The sequence below is a fragment of the Lepisma saccharinum genome, chromosome 3 (genome assembly GCF_977018435.1).
Source record: "Lepisma saccharinum chromosome 3, izLepSacc3.1, whole genome shotgun sequence".
NCBI lineage: Eukaryota > Metazoa > Arthropoda > Insecta > Zygentoma > Lepismatidae > Lepisma > Lepisma saccharinum.
In genome coordinates this window covers 98,071,585-98,093,049 of record NC_139231.1, presented here as the reverse complement: position 1 = coordinate 98,093,049, position 21,465 = coordinate 98,071,585, and the positions used below count along the sequence as shown (strand labels likewise).

The 21,465-nt window shown below is 38.5% G+C and overlaps 1 protein-coding gene across 2 annotated transcripts in view; it reads left to right on the top strand.

Annotated features, from left to right (window-relative positions):
* Positions 1–21,465, top strand: part of LOC145985901 (neural cell adhesion molecule 1-like) — a 227,626-nt gene that overhangs the window by 172,466 nt on the left and 33,695 nt on the right. For both annotated transcript variants that reach the window (XM_083120040.1, XM_083120039.1), the window contains exons 7-8: positions 3,849–3,979; positions 11,923–12,082. In XM_083120040.1, the coding sequence (XP_082976166.1) occupies positions 3,849–3,979; positions 11,923–12,082 (291 nt within the window). The remainder of the gene's footprint in view (positions 1–3,848; positions 3,980–11,922; positions 12,083–21,465) is intronic.

The following is a 21,465-nucleotide window of genomic DNA, read 5'->3' as shown; positions in this document are numbered from 1 at the left end:
ATATGAGGGCACTCAACCTCAAATTCGGTGGGTTGACCAGACCTTTATTACGTAGTAGGAACTGTGATCACGTGGAGTGCGGTACCATACATTCAGGATAGAATTCCCTTTCTTTGATTCTAGTAAGATCGTAACGTAGGGTGTAACAGAAAAAAGTAAGAACAAATTTGCTTTGCCTTAATCGTTTCTCTACACTGTGAAGTTTGAGCGTAGGCACGCTGTATTAGCCGCGTACACTATGCATTTCGAGATAAGATTGAGGCTTTCCCTTCGAGAAAGAAAAAGGTGTTTCTAACGGGAGGCAAGACCACTGGACGAGAGACTATCTGGCTTCTTCTAGTCTCAATTCCATTCTTTTCTAACAAGAAGAGCCTACAGTTTGTGAAATTGAGTTTGGGACGAGACTTCGTGTAGAGATAGGGTGCCCTAATAAGTATTGATATGTCAAGGTACCGTACTAGCGCACGCTAGCCAGCCATTTCCGAGAAAAATAGCTTCATAGTTTCGAAGTTCTCCAACCGTGCTTCGTAAGACTTAAAGTATTGTCCGACAACCAAGAGGCTCGGTAGTAGCGTATCAGTTACAGGCGCCGAAAGTTCGCCGTTAGATTCCCGTTCGATTGCCTGTTATTTATTAACTCGAGCAACTATTATTAGATTTTGTTTAAAAATTTATTGAAATAAAATTTTATTTAATTTTTGTTGGAATGCTCTTCTTGTTCTTTTTTATTTAAATAAAGCATTGAAGGTAAATAATATTCTTGTTGTTTTGTTGATTATTCTCTGAATAAAGAAAATGTATACCTTTCGTTACACATAATAATATATCGAATATAACAGTGGATAATTTAATATTCAGACGTTTGTAAAATGATGAGAAAATTGAAAAATAATTTAGTGAAAACCTGATTTTCATAAAATTCGCTACCACCAGGCCACTTGGGTGTCAGTCAATATCTTCGCCTTTGCAAGGCGCGCTTGGAAGGCTTCGAACTTTGAGGCTAATTTTCTTGTAAATGACTGGATAGTGCGCTAATACGGTACTTTGGCCTATCAATAACTATGGGGCACCCCACCACTACTTAAGGTTCCGTGGCAAACTCAATTTCCCAAACAGTGCCTGCCCTCTCGATGTAAGACAAACTAGAGGTAGACGTTAAGAGGAATATATACGTAGTGCACTCAACGAATTGGAACATTCTTAACATACGTTACAATGCATATCAGGTCATGAATGCAATTTGAATATGGATAAACATCGAGAAAAAAGAATGGGTAAAATATACAGTAGCATATTCAGAAAATATGTTCAGTGGAAGTTGCCAATATTCGAAACACTTCGTCATAGAGGGAGTTATTTATTCGGGAATAAATTAACATGAAATTCACACGTATCAATGTTATTCGTGTAGTTTTGGACCACAATTACAAGATAACCTGTATGCACATTAGTATTGATTACTCTGTGCAGAAAACAAGGGTGTGCAAGATAAATACTTCCGTGCGTGACTTTTCGCCAAACTTCAAAGTGTGTGGCAGAATCGTTCTGTTGGTCGTCCACTTGATAATTGCTTACAAGGTGTAATTTACATAACATTACACAAAGATGTGCCGAATTATAATCCATGTAATTACAAAAGTAAGGTTCTTGCGCCTGGAAAGCAAATGAGATATGCTTAACAATGAAGCTGGATACATGACCTCGAGTTTAAAGGATTATATTCCAAAGAATGAACAGGAGGTTGGCTGCACCACAAAATTTCAGAACGATTGAGTGATTTGATTGATTGATTGATTGATTTAGTTTATTTTACTTCGCGTTTTGTGCCTCTTGGCTAATTTGCGAAGATGGGGATGAGTGATGAAATGATGAAATTGATGAATAGACTTTCACAAACAACCAAGCCCGACCGGGATTCGAACCCGTGACCCTTGGCGTCGCAGCGCGATGTGCTAACCACTCGGCCACAGAGTCGGGCAATTTCAGAATTTCTGAACGAACCTCCATGAGAGAAGTGTTTGGAGAATGTGTCCATAGAGTTTATAAAATTTCAAGTAGAGAGGTGTATGGTGTATATACGTAGATAAGGTCTTCACTACTTTGTTTTTAATTTCGGATGCTTTAAATAGTCACCACTATTCCATTGAATATATATACAAGTATATCGCTAGTCATAGTATTTTTGGTTCGGAGATAAAAGTTCATCCATATTATCCTTGGTGTGAACATAGAAGTTCATCGCTATATACTTATGGTTTTTTAACACCCAAACTTAGTGTGTGGTTCTTGGGGGAAAATGCGTGAATAAGAGCGGGAAATAGATACAAGCAACAAGAACCAGGTCCTGTTTTGGAGAAACAATACATGAACAATTACAGGAAGAGGATACAAGCAACGAAAACCATGTGTGGTTATTAAAGGAACAATACATGAACAATGGCAGTCAGAACAAGCAGACACCCAACTGCAACATCTCTGCATTCTATAATCTTTCCACGGATCGCAGCATCCTTCCTGTATCCGCATCTCTTTTCTCTCGCCTTGCATGTCCCTTATGTACATGTCTCCTTTCGCCTTGGAACCCCCTTTATAGTCTCAAATGAATTCGAAGTTCTCAATTTCATTCCACTACCTTCTTCCTCTTGTACGTTCTTCAATCTTTTTCTCTTTTTTCGGATCTCTGTCTCTCTCTCTCTCTCTCTGTCTTTCTCTCTCTCTCTCTCTCCAACCTTTTTGAAAGCTGTTCTGGTACGTAAAGAACGTCGTAAAAAGGGGCCAAAAATTACTACTGCGGATAGATAGCAAGAGAGCGGAAGATGGGAAGGGGAGGAACCTTATTGGGGATTCTTGTTACCGTGTTACGTGTTCTGAAATTCCCATTCAGGGTTTCGAATTCCCAAGGTTGAAAACACGGATTTGGTTTCAGGGAAACACTGTACAGCTTTCCCCCTTATAATTTACATTCTGTTAGCGTGTCATCCTGCCACGTGTTTCTTTCGTGGCTTGTTTGTCATGTGCGATGTCATCTACTCACTGGCTTTATAAAGTAGAAGATTTTGTTATTAACAATTGCATATAAGCTTATTAAAGGAAAGTATTCTTGTTTGTCCGCATTTTGTTTTTAATGAGCTGACATTTTTTTCACTCTGAAAATTTTTCTAAATTAGCCTTACATTTTACAAGTCGTAGCATTTCTATCAACTCTGCTGTAAATATTGTTACTCATTGTGCTTTCAAATTCTGAAATAATAAGTTTCAGAAAAGTTTAAAAGAAGTGAAGTGAAAATAACTGGGTTATTATTTAGAAATAATCATACTTGTATTGCTTCTTTTATCCTGTGATCTACAGAGTGCCGCAAAAACGTGCTGGCAATATTTAGGAAGATGCTTCATAATCATAGACAAGGAGAGAGTTATTTTTCTACATGGGTCCCGAAACGCATCGTTCCTGAGTTAATGATGTGAGAAGGTGTAATCAACAAAGACAAATATTAAGAAATAAGCCAGCTGCGATTAATGATATCTGGTGGAAACATATATTCAGGATAACATCGTAATTGCTTTTTTGTATTTTAGAAAATTTCTGTTACAATCTTAACTTTTCTATGCCTTAAACTCGAAAATGCCTCATATCGGAACCAATGTTGCATATTGATTCCTCGTCTGTCTGTAAAACATATTTTCAGATCGATTATATCCTGTGTTTTCTTACAGTAATGCTACACCACCATATATATTGGAACAGAAGAATCAGGCCACCTTTTGTTTTTAAGGACTGAAGATTTTCTATTACTTAAAAAGAGGTGGCATGTGACTCATACAAGTTATCATTTTTGCTGTCTTTCCAGTCCCGCCCGTGGTTACTCTGCGATTGGGTAGTACGCTGAATCCGAACGATATCAAGGAGAACGATGACGTCTACTTCGAGTGCCACATCCGAGCCAATCCCAAGGAGCACAAAATAACATGGCTGCACAACGTAAGTCGTTTCAGTGATAAAATTAATATTGTTCTGACAACGTGTAAAGTAATGTATGAATAGAGTGCATGATTCCCCGCGCAACCGACGCTAGTTCGAGCTGGGCGTAAGCGGCAAAACTTGCGGAGCGTTTCCCGTAGATACTAGCTCACTGTTGCACGGGGAATCATCATTGTATATTCAATCAGCATTGTAGGTGTCACACATCATGAGATAACCTCTTCTCTTGAAGTAAAGAGGGATAATTATCGTTTTACAAGTTTACGAAACCAACACATTACGTTTTCCATCTGTAGCATTACGTATTATTTGTCACCAATGCCTGCTGGTGTTGCCTATACGGTGTACGCTTTTAGAATACGCAGCCAGTGCTATTCCGCTGTTGCCAAACAAACTGCTAGCGGAAGGGAAAGAGAGAATTTGCTGTATCCAATATTCAACTATCTTTTTTAATACATAATGCATGAACAGTATATGAGAGTACAGTGGAATAATATAGTGAATATTTCTACACAGGATTATAATATAATATCACTGCAGCATATAACAACTCATACTCGGAATGTTGGAGAACACCCACGACAATGAAGGGTCATTGTGTATATTGACACGAATTTAACACACATTGTTTTCCCAATACACAACAACTCAGCTGTCAACACGGTGGCAACGAAAAAGACAGGCGGAAGGAAAATGAAAGGGTCATTGTGTGTGTTTGGAGACGTGTTGTTCCTCAGTATTTCATCGAGAAATGATAACTCCAGCTTTTGGCGACGGAAATTTATGGGACTTGGACCGTCAGGTTCAAAATGTCATGCCCCATCTTATGATGAACTTTAAAGTGGCAAGTTTTATGAAAACTTCTTGCGTGCAGGAAAAATACAGGACACGGCGTTTAACTTGCGCGCTGCAGTTTCCTAACTGTACAAAGTTGCGCTCTGCCATTGGCAGGTCGCCAAGGACACGCTCTGCGTGATCCCGCCCGATATCTCTTCTAACTGTACGCCGTATAATTTGTTCATTCTTGTCGTGGGCTCGGTGAAAAGAAAAGAAAGCGCAACAGTCCAGAGGAGAACTTGAGAGGCAGAAAAGCCTACTCTCATTGGCTGTTATGCACATTACTTCAACATCCTTGTCGGGTGGTTGAGTCAGTCCCGCACTATGCTAAACCCTATCTACAAAAGGAAATGTACTGTCTTTGCCCCCCCCCCTCAGTTTTGGCACCTTCCCCCCCCCCCCCGGTTTTGGAACCCAATCGCCGCCCCTGTAAGAGACTGATAATTCGACAAGAAGAAAGGCTGGTGCAGTCATCAAAGAAAGTTGAAAATTTTAAGAAATTTTGTTTTTCTTCATTCTTTGTTTTCGTGAAAAACACCTTGCTTGCTCTTCCCTGGAAGATACGTAGTGCATCTTTTTTGTAGTAGAACTTTACTTATAAAAGTCCCTCAACATTCACTGTATATATATATATGAATCTCTACGAATTTATGTAGATACATACATACCTTTCCTTCAAGAAAGTTCAAGTGTGACCAAAAGATCGCATTGTGCTGGTTTCATATACAATTTTCTTAACCAGGAAAGATACCCAATCGCCATGAGATAACATTTTAATGTAGCTATTAAAGAACGCAATGGCAATAATTGAAGAACTGGTTTGTGAAGATAGCATAAGGTAGATTTTCTCCAAAACGTACTTGGTCATCAACACGACGTATCATAAAAGCTTGTGCTTGTATTTTTATGCAGAAAAGTATAGCTGGAATGAATAGAATGCGGACTATGCTTTTGCAATTCAAATTACAACTGTGGCAGGTCTTCGCAGCACTTTCTGTCAGTCCGTATATCGAGTACTTTTACATTCCCATTTTTTCCACAGCTAGATTTCCGAGACTCGAAATTGTGCACAGAGCTGCAGGACGCCCTCGTATAGTGTTGTTGAAAATGCCCCATAATGCATTGCTTTCGGCAGATCTTCCACGTATTATCTCCCTCTCTCTCTTGGAGCGGGCATGTCCGCGCAAGGTCTAACTATCCATGGCCGCGGAGTTAATGGTGAAAACGACGACAGCGATCTGAAATATGCCACCCCCGGGACGCGTTTCCCTAAAATTACGGCAAGCCTTACGGTCCTCTCCCCCCTCCCCTTTCAATCCTTTGAACGCCGCCCCTTCCACCTTTTCGTCTGCCGACAAAATACGCCCCGTTTTAAACCCCCCGGTCTGGACGGCGCATTTTATGTCTTCGTTCCCGCCCGTTCCGAGCAGTGAGAGAAATAGTAAAATATCGCGTCTTTCTCGGTGGATGTATTCCTCCTAGCAAACCCACACGCAGTCGGCCGCGGTGACCATTGGTTATTTCGAGATTGTGTGGAAGCTCCCAACGTACGCGGCGGCGAAACATAAACCTTCTGAACCGTCCTGCACGGATATCCTTTTGTCTTGTGCTTAAATCCGAAGGAACGTCGCCGCAAGGAAACTAAGACAAATGTTGCGGTTTTTGTGGAATCTGCAAATTTGCAATATGTTTTCCCACTGTCTTGTACCGGAATCTTTTTTTTTTTTTGTAAATTTATTCTTCCGAATGAAGATGACCGGTGGAATTTTTATCTCGGGATTTTGGAGAGTGAAATGTGGTTCTCTGCAAATAAAACTCAGCATCCCGTATAAGCGACGTTACACTAAATTCCTTTTTGCTTGCAATTTCCATAAAGAGGATCACAGTAAATTTGACATTTCTTCAGCTATTTCTCCTATTGTGTTTATCCGCTTTACTCACAAAGCAATTTCCACCAAATTAAAGCACAGTTGTTAGTTTTAAAATATCTGTGAATTTATCAAATTTACAGAAGAGAGTAAATAATGTAATCTTACGAATATGTCTGACTCCTAAAGAGTGCCAGTAAATTGGAGATACTTGACTCCGCTTTACTGCTAACGATTATAAATGGAGATATTTAAACAAAAATGAAAACAGCAGAAAGCAAAACTTCTGGTTCTCATAAGACGATATGGTGCATTACTTTGAAGATACATTTCGTAAACCAAATTGTAAACTTTTCTAATGGCCAATGCATTATGATTTTTAATTTCGTTAATTTTTCCTGCTTTTTTACCTCTTACAGGCTAATTGCAGTTTTAAGGATCATAGACGAGTTGATGACGAAATTATCACAAATAAGTGAATATCCAAGATGTGAAATTCTAAACGCAATTACTGCAGCTTCTAATGCTGGCCATTGTGCCGTGGAGGTCAAATATGTAATTTTTGTTATAAATACAAGTAACTTGCTCGCTATTCTCCCCAGCACCGAGTTTGCTATCAAAGCTCTGGCGACTGGATCCATAGCCAGAATAGTCATCTGTGGTTTGCATCCTGTTCATGTAGACCGTTCTTTCAACCATCTCATCACTATTCATTCTCAACTTTGAAATTAACCAAAAGTGACAGAAAAGCAAAGTAACATAAATGTGTTCGGAATCGTCAACACGTTTATCATCCAGAATAGTAAAATAATCATTAACACCAATATACTTGCTATAAGTATACATACAACTTACGAGTAATAAATTTGTCAACAAGTGGTCTTACGATGTAACCATATATAAAATTTACACTAATGCGTGACAACTTCCGAACTTAAACGCAACATAATTATAAAGAAATGTGAATAACTAGTCCACATCAATTACAGCTAGATTCCTACGGGACATTTTTCACCATTGATCCACATAAGACAATGGAATCTGTGCTTCTAGTCTCTTGCCTACTTTCCCTTTTATTCGCAGAAGTTTGCCGCATCCTTGAAGAGAGGGGATATTGTTGGCGCTCCGGTAGCACGGCAGAATAACATTTCATTGGCTCTATTGAGAGAAAATCCTCCGGTTGCCAAGTAGACATCGGAGAGGGAGAGAGAGGGAGGGAGAGAGAGGTTCCATCGGTGCGGTGGAGAAAGGCTGAACTCGGGATCCATTGGCAATCCTCCCAATCACCGCGCTAAACATCAAATCTCTGTGGCGAAAGAAGGGCGCAAATGACTCCTTTCAATGGGCGCCAATGTCTCGTGAACAAAAGATGGGACCGAATTCAAGATAAGGCAAGCAAACAACAAACGCCACATCTATGGGATGACAGACTGTCTACGCGAACTTCAGAACGGAATAAAATTCTGCTGTTAAGGTGGTGGGAAGTCTGTCTTCGGAATTTACAAACGGAAGCAAATAAATGTTGATGAAGCCTGTGGAAACGGGTATCGGTAAATGTTGCTGAAAATGTGCCAAAGAAACCCAAGGTTTTCTCAGCCAAGAATAGCGTGGCAAAATGTTGTGAAATTATATTCACAACTGGATATTTATCCATGATAGTAATTAATCGTGTGGTATGAGTTGAACATTACGTTTGAATGATTTGAACTTCGTTCATCCATATCTTCGCTCATCGTAACGATGAGGTTCAATAATGATTACATAATCTAATGCAATAGATTCGTTGATGCACAAGCTAAGACTCGAATCTGGGACCACCAGTGCCGAGACAGTTAGTAGTAAATTCGACGCGTTCGGTCACCTAGGTGGACATTTTATTTTAAATAAACCATCGTGTGGAATATATACAGCCATATTTTACTGTAGAGAGATTGATATTTTCCGTTCCAATTATTTAGTGGTATTTAACGAGTTCGTATTCTTTTTCAGTACTGTTGCATTTTGATTCTAATTTTGTATGTTTGGGAAAGTCGTCTTGACTTCAACGCGGGAGACCCGGGTTCATTTCCCGAGATTGATTATCTCTTGTGGTAATATTCATTTTGATGACCCTGTACAAGCGGCTCTGGGGTCCACTCTTATTTATATCAACGAACATATGAGGATAACCCTGAAGTTCTAAGCGGCAGATGCGCGATGCTGATTACATCACTTTAACTATGGTGGATGTCTGTATGCTTAAGGGGTCCAATACATTCCTCTGCCTTCATGCATTCTGATCTTTGTTTCTAAACACTTATGCTGTTTCCAGGTTCTGTTGGAAACTGATCTTCCGCACTTCACATAGAAAAGAAACTGCATAACATTATATTTACTCCAGCCGACCTCCGTGTCAGAGTGGTTAGCACTGCGAGCCACGACGTCAGGGGTCCCAGGTTGGAATTCAGGCATGGGAATGGATGTTCTTTGTGAATATTCCTTCATCAATTTCATGATATCATCACTCATCCTCATCTTCAAGATTAGACAGAAATAGCAAGAAAAAAATGGAAAGGTATATAAATTACATCAATCAATCTATATTTATTCGTTTCAAATGCATCAGTTGATATTAGGTGTGCGTGTTACTATTGCTTTCTTCGTCCGTCGTGAATAGAAACTTCTGATCAGATGCATTTTTAAAGCATCAAAAGAAAATGAAGAGCAAAGATGATTCAAGAGAGATACACTACAATGCGTTTTTATGCTTGAATAACGATATAATGCATTTCCTTGTATGTATGCGTTACATCGCATCATTAGTTCATATGAGCGTTTTACTTTCTATGAACTTTCCCTTATTCTTATTAATACCTATTAATGTAGTTTTTAATTTTTGCTCAAGATCTGGAAATGGTTCCTTCAAACAGCAAGTTGAAAATTAGCTAACATTTTGCAGCATATAATGGTATTTGGTGCATTATGAAAGAGCGTTTATCGAAACAAAAGGACAAGCAAAACTTCAGCATAATTTAGTTTTCTTGAAAATAAACATATGAAATAGTATTTGATACATGCAGTGACTCTAGTAATACATAAATAATACTGATAAAATCAAATGCATTTTAGTACACATGAATGTCTTATACATTCTTATGTTTGCTTTTACGCACTTTTCTTTGCGTTAATTAATTTACTTTTCTGTATATCGTAAATGCGTTGCAATGAAATGTGACACCAAGAACACTTTGTATCACCACATGTATACATTTCAATTGAATATTTAATGATTTTTCAGCTGTTCAAAACTTTCTTCTTCACTGTCATATTTATTCACCTTTGGGCAATTCTGCTTATTTTGATTTCCCAATTATACGGGGAGATCGATGTATTTGAAGGGGAAAAAAGATAGGTTTTTCTCAAAGGAACGGCCCAGAAGCGAACAAATCTGTGAAATGATGCGTCCCTCCTATCGACAACCCATGTCTCTGCCCAGGGACATCAGAAGAATTTTTTTGATCTGCGATGGAAGGGTTGAAAGGGGAGGGGGAGGCTGGGGGGAGATAGAATTCAGGCAATTGCTCCGCTTCTACCGTCTGGTTCGCTGGGCACGTCTACAGCAGAGGTCGGCTACTGTCTGCTCCCTGTTGTAGGCAATCACACGTCTCTTCAAGTTCAATCAAATGACAAACCAATTGCTCTGTGTGGACCTTTCTCCCCCCCTCCTCCGTACCTTCTATCAATTGTATTTTGAAATAAGAGGGGTGGAATAGTCGAAATGCAAAAATTGGAAAAAAAATTGACAGCAGGGCTTTTTTCATGCTTCAGTTCTTCATAAATCTGAATTTGTTAGGATCATTTGATCATTGGTGTCATGAAATAGTTTTCAAATTATTCTCAGTCATAAGTGCAATTAAAACAATAACTTTCATTACATCCTTCATTCGATCCTACAGAATAATTTCTACCGTACAAAGTGTTACATGTATATGGAATTTTCTCAATATTTTGAAATATTAATATTGACCATTGCCGGTCTTTTTCTTTATAATATTTATTCTCTCACGAGAGAAAATATGCTCTCTGAAAACAAATTAAAAATACATAATAATTTGTAAAGAGATTGAAAATGAACTATGCTAAAGTGCTGTTAACAATGGAACCTTAACATTTACAAAATACATTTAATGCATAAAATTCCATATTGCAATATAATAATATATATAATGCCAATGCAATACCTGCAACTGCAACCTGCAACCTGCAACTCTTCTACAACCCAAGCACTAGGCTATCCCTTCTACAACGCTCCTTGTTTTACAGGCTCCCAGAAATCTACAACAAACTTCCCCTGAATGTAGATATTTTCCTCCCAGAACGTAATTTTTGTATATTACTGACGAAGAACATGTAAATTTATCCCATCTTGTTATTGTTTTTATCTTTTGTTATTTTTTATTTCTACTTTATGTTGTTTCAGTGTAAAATGGCCAAATAAGACTGTATCTGAACTGCGAGTAAATAAATAAATATATCATTTCATGTATCTTAGTATTTACCATATCACCAACAGCACACATGAACACAATATTTGTTCAAAACATTTTCTTCTTGGATGTCTAGGCTATTAATAAATTCATGATAACTTACAATTATAATGTACTATTTTTTAATAATTATTAGTAAAAAAATATGATTTATTTTACTAATCCGTCATTTACTAATGAACGGTTGCTTATATCGAAGAACTTCAGATAACATTAAATATGGGTCAAATTTTAAGCTTTCATTTAAATAAAAGATCACTCAAATCGTGCAATTACTTTCATAGATATAACCAGATTTAAAAAGTCAATGTTTGTCATCTTGGATTGGCTGCGATTTCTATTAGCTACCATTTTCATATGGGATCATGTTTTTTCGCTTACCTTACACACCCATATAACAGTGGCACAAAGGAAAATTATTACCCCCCAATTATACGGAATGCTTTGTTTTGGCAACGTAGCCCATAGAGTAACGTGACTGACTGAAATGGACTTGGTTCATGTTCCTGCTAGTATGCTTTGCGTTACATCCGCCTACCCCACCCGAACACTCAGGACTCCGAACTAGGTAGACTATAACAATGATAAGGAAAACTCATCTGAATTTAAATATATGAAATGTAGTTTCTTCTCGCTTAAAAAAAAATGTTCAATATATTTTATTTAATATTTAATGTATTTGCTATTCTTAAAACATTGAATTTACTTGCAGGGTCACGTCATAGTTCAGAATATGTCGTTGGGCGTCATCATGAGCACGCAGAGCCTGGTTCTGCAGGGCGTAACAAGACACAATGCTGGGATCTACACATGTCTGGGTGCCAACACTCAAGGGGAGGAACCAAGCAACCAAGTGCGCCTGCGTGTGAAATGTAAGTACATGCGATTCTGTAATAACTTACGCATTACTTCGTGTTACATACAGTAAACTCTTGAATAATAATCTAACAGACTTCGAAAATGCGCTGAAGTAATATTTGATAGGTCTAACAAACAATTAAAATTTGTTTTTACAGCCCTTGTAATTTCTGAGGTAACTGATAGTTGAAACGACGGATGGTCAGACACAACAATCTTTATTGAAGTGCCCTATAAAGTACCTTATGCAACAAAATTATACACATATTTTGTGGATAACATTCTGATAAATATAGTGTTGGAACAGGAGCGTAAATTGAAGGTTAGCTCGGCTATCTACCAAGCCCAAAGACAAAACCAGAAGAAAATCTATTAGAGAATGTGCACAAACTTTTCCATTTCAATAAGGAGTTGGAAACCTGATTTATATTGGAATTTAGCAACTTGTGCGGGTTTAATGAAGAAAGTGCCAAGTATCACAAGCTCCCCATTCTGACCATAGTTCTACGGTCGGCTAGAATTTGCCTTTTTTCGGAAGCAGTGTTGTTTGCAGCATGGTTAATTTTAGAACTATAAAATTACAGGAAAGAGAGAAATAGAGAATATATATATATGGTAATATGTGAACGAAGAAGAATACTCCACTTCCTTTCGGCACATTTTTTCTTCAATTGGAACACTACAGCGTGGTGAGGTAGCCCGCAACGTGAACTCAGCTTACGTCCTTGTGTTGGAAAACTTGATTTGGCAGATAGGAAACAAGGAATACTACAAAGATAAAAGTTTGAGTAATGAATTCGGATTCAAACTCAAATTGAAGATATAAATTATCCTCATTAGGAGTTAAAATTTCTTGAACTTATTAATGGACCATTGCGTGGAAAAGGGTAACTTGAAAATATGAAAAAACCTGTCTTTGGTATCTACGACACAGACTGTATATAAGCTTTCGGTTTTCGGCTTCGTGTTAAATCTCGTGGGTCTCGACCCCTTTTCGAGCTTGCTATTCCTTACAATTTACAGTAAGTGGTGTTCGCGGACTTCCTCTCTTGGCTATTTATCGTTTTCGCACCACGTTTCGCCTTTGTGGAATTAATGGAATGCGTGAAATTTGCGATGGTAGCACCGAGATTTTGCTCTTTATCACAGTTTGTACGCACGAGATGAGTGCCCAAGCAAATTAGTGTCTAAATCCGAAATTATTACAGTGGATTGAGATGTCACTATTTCTGTTACCAGCCTTTTTATAACTATACTCTCGCTGTTAACAGTCCACGTTGTTAACAGTGAAAATGTCTCTACTTAGTTTTGGTCTTTCATTTGTAGTGAAGGCGCATGCACTGTGCTTAAGATCTTAATTTAGACTGAAGGTTCAATTCCGATTGGCCTACCTGACCGATTAGTGGACTTTACTGAATATACTCTTTCGTAGAATGAGCACGTTTCTGTGATCGATTCTCGATGTCGTCATCGAAAGTTCTGGGTTCGAGTTCTCGTCTGGCCATGGATATTTCCTTTGTGTGCTTTCATCACGTTCAGATAACACTAGGGAACAGCCATTTCGTATCCTGTTAGCTGTTCTTAACTAATTTCGGCATGTTGATTTCGGACTTGGCACTCATTTTGCTCGATCACGTTCCATTTTCGAGATACGCTGACGTCATATTTGGTATAATATGGGTAATGTATGCATCGCTGAATTCCGCTTTTCTTGTAGTCTGACAACACTGTAAAATGCTTGGGTGCCAAATCATTATATATACACCTTCAGTCGTGTCTTTTGTGTTGGTATGTGAGGTTTATTGTAACTCTGTTTGCTACAATAAAATATATTATTACAAATCGTAATAAATAAACATTCAGTTTAGAGCGATTGATTTGTGCAGTGATAAACTATGTCGACTGAAAGAAGCCCGAAGCTGTGTATATCACCCTAAAACATTGTTACATTTCTGACCAATGCACTCCAAAATTGCAATGTAAAAACATCACAGATTGTGTAAAGATAGTGTACAGACTGTACTTCGGTTGTCGCTGGGTGATCAAGACCGCCCAAGGGCCTTACATGATAGCTACATGCCATTGTTATGCTGCAACACTAAGATAATTGTTGAATGTTATTCATTCAGTGACTTTTGATGTATCTATGATATAGGACCACGTGATAGATTGTTATTTTTGTCGCATTGTAATGCGTGGCTATTTCTCGAAGAATAAAAGCATGTGTATGTGCCAATGTGCTCTTCGCATTGAAGTCGGTACCACATAGTGAGGATTCCCAATTCCTAAATCACTATCCACCACAGTGGAATTGAACATTTCTCGTGACCAGGAACGTTCTTTCAAATATAAAAGATAGTGTTTAGAAAAATATAGGTAGGTTACTCTTTTGCAAGATAAATTCCAAATATATTTCATCCGGAAATTACTTCAATAACATCGAAGATGTCGGCGCACCTGGTACTGGACTCTGAAACGACCAATGTTGCCAGTAAACTTCGTATTTTTTTTAAAAGAAACATATTTTTTATGAATATGGCATAATTACCCCCATAAATCGTCTGTAATGCATAGAATTACTTCCACATCCCCTAATGTGCCTTCATGGCACGGTTCGATATGCACGGGGAACTTCATCTTTTGTTTACTTTTTATCCATAAAATGCATAAAAATGTATCGTTCTTTTATCAATTCCATAAATACCCATTGAGACCATCGACACACATATAAAAATATTGCATGCGACTCCACATCTGTCTTTTATTCATGTTTTTCTTCCCTTCATACAATATTATTTTTACAACTTACAAGCTTTTATTCCATACTGAACGTTCATGCAGATAATTATTTTCATATTTAGTGATTAAAGAATATCCATATAGATAAAGTTAATTACTAATCCAAGCTTCATGTCTCTATCGTTTTTTGTACAAAAGTTAAGAACGTCCAAAGTCTCGGTTCCGTGACTTTTGAGATACCCTATACATCGCGGAAATGTGGTGATACACAAATCTTGAGACTTTCTCTGAATTCCTCTTACCGAAATTAGTAAAGAACACGTTATTTCATCCAGGATACAGAACTAAAGTTGAAATTTGTTCCCTAATGTAATCAACGTTCATCTTCACATCCCTTGACAGAAAAGGGATTCTAAATAAATGGAACACAATTTTCCTTTTTTTTTACAACAGATGAGATGGCGGAGAAAATTAAACTAAGTACATACGTAACAAGGAATATTTGGCGGGCGTATTTACATGGAAAATATGTTATCAATGTGGATTTAGGCAACCTTGTGAAGTAAATAAAGCATCACCTTGACCAAGGCTAAGACAGAGGATCTGTGGAAAGTTTCCTCTACGTCCACTACGAGCTTTCTTGTAATGGCACGAGGTATAAGAATCTTTTCTTACTGTTTTATCGCATGCAGTCTCTTTAAAAATAATGAGAGTTGTTTGACTAAATCTTGTTTACTACTATTGCTCATTCTCTTAATTCTTTCGCTGACTCAGGTTCATATAATCAAATTTACATATATCTTTTTTTCAAATATGAAATCAGATCCAAAACACATTGTGTCCTGTTTATGCAGGAAGGGCTCCCAACCTGGCCTGAAACCAGGAACGTCCTGTCAAAATGCCTATTGTATTTTCTTCGAGGTAGTGCGGATAGTCAATAATGATCAATCCCAATTGGCAAAACTAGCAATGGGATTATGTTTATATTTGCAATATACTATAGTCCGTACATGGTTATGGAATGTAGCTCTAACAGTAACAGACCCTCCACATGAATAACAGCGTGGCGCGGCTGTAATTTTGACTGCTAAAGTTTTTTCACAAGCTTGATACGCACCCACTTATTGTATCATTTTAAGTGTTTGATATTTTTAATTTGTTAATTGTCTATTATGACGTAATTTGTTTTGTTCAATTGGGTAGTCTGTTATGGTTATGGACTAACCTTAAAACATTTGATTGTGGGTTGTTAGGAGAGAGATATTATGAATGTTGGTGGATAATGGAAGTGATTTTGGAAATGTGAATGTGTTCATTTGTGTAGTCAAGAAGTATTATGATCTTAATACAATTTTGTTTGTAATAAGGAGTTTAATTGCGAGTGCAAGTGTAATATATTAACATTAACTGACATCTAAATATATTTTTGGTGTGCGAGAGTTAGCAAGGTTTACGTTAACATATCCTTATTTGATTTCCCACTACCTGAGGGCTTCAAAGTAGGCTAATAAGTCTCAGGCTCGCCGTTGAGGAATAAACGTAAGTCGATCCATTGAGAATAATCCGGGGAACGTCACAGGGAGTTTATCGTGCACCCTCCCTACATTCCTGACCTTACACCTTGTGATTCCCATGTTATTGTGCGGATCGGAGCGTGGTAAGACCAGCTGGCGGGACATGGTCACTATACTTGATATATAAAGATAATGACTTCAGCATAATCGTCTATGTTCACTTGTATCTGAGGAAACTGTTGTTACCTACAGACAATGCAACTTTACCGTTCCATACTTGTAACCATTTCATTGATTAGTTTTTTGTACTAATAAAAAGAAATAACCACTCGCAGACCTTGAGAGATTTACCTACATCCATAATTGTCATTTCGTACATAATAACAGCATTCATCCTTCAGTTCTCCAACCACCTATATCGTTATTTATATCTCTAAAATTGACAGAGCTTGCTAATTTAATGAAATATCAATCGAGAACCCTCCCCTGAACGTCCGCTGCTTTTCGTGCGTTAATAATTTATGACCCGAGCTAACGAACACCGAAAACCAATCTGGCTTCATTTGGTTGTACGATTGCGCGGGAGAGGACCGGGCAGGGCGAATACCAAAATTGTGGAGTGGACGAACGAAGCAGCAAATCAAATGAGTCATAACTTACTATTTACGGCGACAGGTACAAGACGTAATTAGATTATCTGTCATTCCCGCATTCCTTCATCATATTTCTCGTGTTTCCCTCGTTAACAAACCGTTGTTGACTTGATGTTTCATGTTCGTGGTGATTATTGGCGAGAAACATCTTCAATATGCCTTTCTCACTATTTCCCAGTGTTGTATCAGGCTAAATTCAGAATTAGCTTAAATTTTGTCAAGGTTCAATTACGCAGGGATCGTACCTCTTAGAAATCTATTGGATTTTACACAGTTACAGTGATTGGATTTTGTATATAAGTTAACTGTGTTCCTCACTGTGAAATCTGTAAAACCAATTTTGTAATTATTGTACCGCATGAAAAGTCTATAGAGGTTCGGAATACTGGTAAACGTACTTTAAGGATTACAAGCTTTCGAGAACTGATACCTAATTGAGAGCTAACATCACCCTTAAATTCCTGGACCAAAGAGAATTCTGGAGAATATTCCACTCTTTTGGGAGCGAAATAAACAATCGTATTCAGGAAGTTTGTATTTTTGTTGTTCAGCGTAGGTTTTCTGCCACTTTTTGGCTAATCGCGACAATGAATGGTGTTCAGATTTATTTGATGATACTTACAATAACACCCATACCCACATTGGGATTTAAGCCCAGAAATTTCGGTGGCTAAAGTTGACCCCGTATCGCTCTCGGCCATCGAGTCAACCGTATTATATTCTTTAGAGGATGAAGGTTTTTGTTTTTTTGTTTTTGAAGAGCTGACGTTACTCATCTTCAGTAAATCCGAAAGTTCTGAAAGAGATTTCCTTCTTTGAAAATCTGACTCCATTCTCATCTTTAGAAACAGGTGAGAAGATTCCCATGTTTAAAGAGCACATCTCATCTTAAAAAACAAACTTCTAGAGAAGATTCCTATGTTTGCAGAACTGGCGGCACTCGTCTTCAGGAAGCTAAATAGGATATAGTAGAGAGCTAAGTCGTGGCATATTCCAATCTTTGGAGAGCTAACTCCTCTCTCATCTTCAGAGATGAGGCAGTTGTGAAAACGTTTACCACTTTTGGAGAACTGGCGTTACTCTTCAGAAAGTGGAAACGTTTTGGGAGAGAATGTCATATTTGTAGAACAAACGTCACTAACCTGTTCAGGAAATAATTTAATTTACCTATAGATACCGAATATTAAAATAGCACGCTCTGATATGCCTTGTTGGGTAAATTTATATTTGGAGTGTCACCGAGTCTTAGTTCCAGCTACGTTACATGGACTCCTTTGGTGTTTGCTTGTCTTTGGCTCGGAAGAAAAAGCTTTACCTGCGGATGACGGCAATAAAGGGAACCCGTACTAAATTTTCTGGCAAAGCCTTACAAATTGCAGAAGGCCTTGAGAAAGAGAAAAGTCTTTCCCTCCCTTTCAGCTTTTGTCCTCTCAAAAACTTGTAGACCCTTCACGAGGATAAGGGCAAAAAGATGCTCCTTCAGCCTTGAGAGATGAACACCGTAGGCTTCTGAGAGAACCACGGCTCATTGTTTGGCGAGCATGGTTACGAAATTGTTGCGAGGAAATTAGGTTGGATTTGCGTAAAAGAGGAAATCACACGAGTATTTTTGACTGCTTTTGCTTTTGAAGACTTGAGCCTTCGGCCATCTTTTCGCGGTACTCTTGCTACGAAAAGCTGCTTATGTACTCACCAATGGCTCCTCTTGAAAAGTTGTTGCATATTAGGATGGTGAAAGGGGCTCCGAGAACGACCTATCTCTCCAAATTGTATATGGCCTCCACTCTAGGACCCTACATGTACTTCAGTGTTTCCATGGAAACTGGCGAAGCATTGATTTGTTCGAGTATTAGGGACCGACCATTGTCACGGACAATCGTTTTTCGAAGAATGGGAAAATGAATATCAAACTTAACAATTGGCTGAAAATGCAGCTTATGTGTTACTTAGTAACATGAACAATAATTTATTGTTCCAGTATCATCAATTTGAATGTTGTTATATTGAATTTTCATATTACATGTTTCCAACTGGTATATTACACCCACTTCCACGAAAACACTGGTTGCATGGTTTTGTAAGCATTTGCTTTCCTATTTGTAGATGCATGGATAAGGTCATGAGAGTCGCGTTCGTCTATTTTGTAGGGAATGTGACTGACACGCAGAAGACCCAGGTTCGATTCCCGTACCGTACTTCAATCAATCAATCCCTCCCCCTCCGTCACATATGGAAAGCTTTTGAAATTGCACCGCGGATCGTTATGTTCTAGGAAACTACTGTGTTATGTTCTAAAACACTACCATCGTACACTACTAAACTGGACTTGTTCAAATATAAACGACTTGAACCATTCCTTGTACGTAAGGAAACAGGTATCTCCAACTTCAAAATGAAATTGGTAGTCACTTCGGGTCGATATACGTGCATAAGCGACCTTGGGGGTCTCTAATCAAGTAGTGTCAGATTACGGTAGGGTAAGTATGGCCGAGACCGTGAATGTGTGGAACCGGATTATATAGCCTTCACGCCACAAGAGTTTCCTGAAACTAATAGTTATAACTTTATAAATACCTTTTACAATTGAACCTACTCTTCTAAACTCAAGTCACTGGAATCAGCAATATCGTCTCCTAATTTCTTGAGGAAACCCAATCTCTCTCATCTATAAAGAAGCAACATCCCTCTCAGGATCATTATTCTCGAATGTTTTCAGTTACCACGAGTCTTTTAATGAACCTCCCAACAAATTGCTCCACCTTTCTTAAGTCCTGCATAACGGTGCCTCCCTCCGTTCTTCCATCAAAATAAACCTTTAACGATCACATTACAATTGACAGACGTTTTGCAAGGCGAGAATACGCTCTGGATCGTGAACCGCTTCCTCTATTGTAATTCGCATCTCAGGTGACTTTACGCTGATGAAGGTTTCGGGTGGAGGATGGGGTAGGGCTTGATTCTCTGAAGAGATGGAGGCTTTTGTGACGTACGCCGCTGATGAGTTTCGATTGGTTTTGCGCTGTTGAGCGATTGTTTCCATTGTTGTGCCTGTCGACCCTCTTCGTTAACCGTGGCATTGATTTTCCCCGGGAAAACAAGTAATAAGTAAGTCATTGGACAACAGAAAAGCGTGTGACAGATGAAACTGGGTGTGTTCGACATTTCGGAGAGGGGAGGGGTGTGCAGGGTGAGAAAATATGTAAGCAACAATAGCGAGATCTTGCTGCCAAAACCAAATGTTACACTTTGACTTACTCGGTTGATATTCTGTATCTGTACGTTGTGTGAAATTTTAACAAAATGAAATTGCAGGAGCGTCGGTAGTAGATGGGAAAGGGTGTGCTCTAGCCCAGAGTGAAATAATCTACCCTCTCCCCTGTCTGCTCTCCCAAATAAGCTACATGAGGAATTTTCAGAATTAATTACAGTGCACTAAGAATTTCCCACATGAACAGACTGATGAAAAGAGAGAGAATGAATGAAAGATTGAAATAGCAGCAGGTGATGGCAAATGGAAGAAAATGGGAAGAAAAACGGAGAAGGAAAGAAAGAGAAACGGATGGAGTCAATGATGAAAAAAGGTCATGAAAAAGAAAGATAGAAAGAAGCAGACAAATAAGATAGAAGCAAACAGAGGATTAACGAGAGAAAGAAAAAAGATAAAGGAACAGTGGAAGATATATATAATCAGACATGAACACCAAAACAGAGCCTTATGTATTTAGGTGGTTTGGTCATTAAGTATTCAGTATTCGAGTTCAGGTCTAAACCTTTGTAAGAGTACCTTCATCAGCTTCATCTTATGAACGTCTCGATTCGCTTCAATAGGCATCGAAGCGACGAGAATTAGAAACGCATTTGACCATCCGTCTCTCAACAAAGAGGAACAACATAATAATTAAATAATTTCTTACAGCCACCTCGGTGACAGCGCATTGAATGATGGTCTTTCAATATTTCTGCTAACGGTCCCAGCTGTGGCTCTTAGGGGAGAGCCGCCATGTCATGGCTCTACCCTCAGAAAAAGCACTTGCCTCGACAAAATATAGTTAAACTAATACATTTACGAGCAAGGAGATTCGAATCTCGCAAGCGAGCCTCAATCTACGCCGCATCTCCAGCTGTTCTCTCACTTGTTCCGGGCTATCCGAGCTAATACAGTGTGGCCCATGCGCAAAGGCATGAACAAGTGTCCGCAGGAAACTGGGAAGGTGGTGGTAGCCATAAGACAACCAGCCGAGCCAATTTTCTGCTGGCACGACGCGAGAACTTTCGCATTATGTTGACATAGTTGCACACTTCAGAGAGAAGTGGCTAATCCTGACGAATTTGTAATACTCGTTGTAGAAGTAATTCGCAAGAAAGATACTTTCCTGCCTACTTTTGATGAACGAACGTAATATCTTCCCAAAATTTACATAACCATTTAGATAGATGCGTCTAAAGAGCGATCCAGACCTTTTTTCAAATCAATTTCTTCCTTAAGAAAAT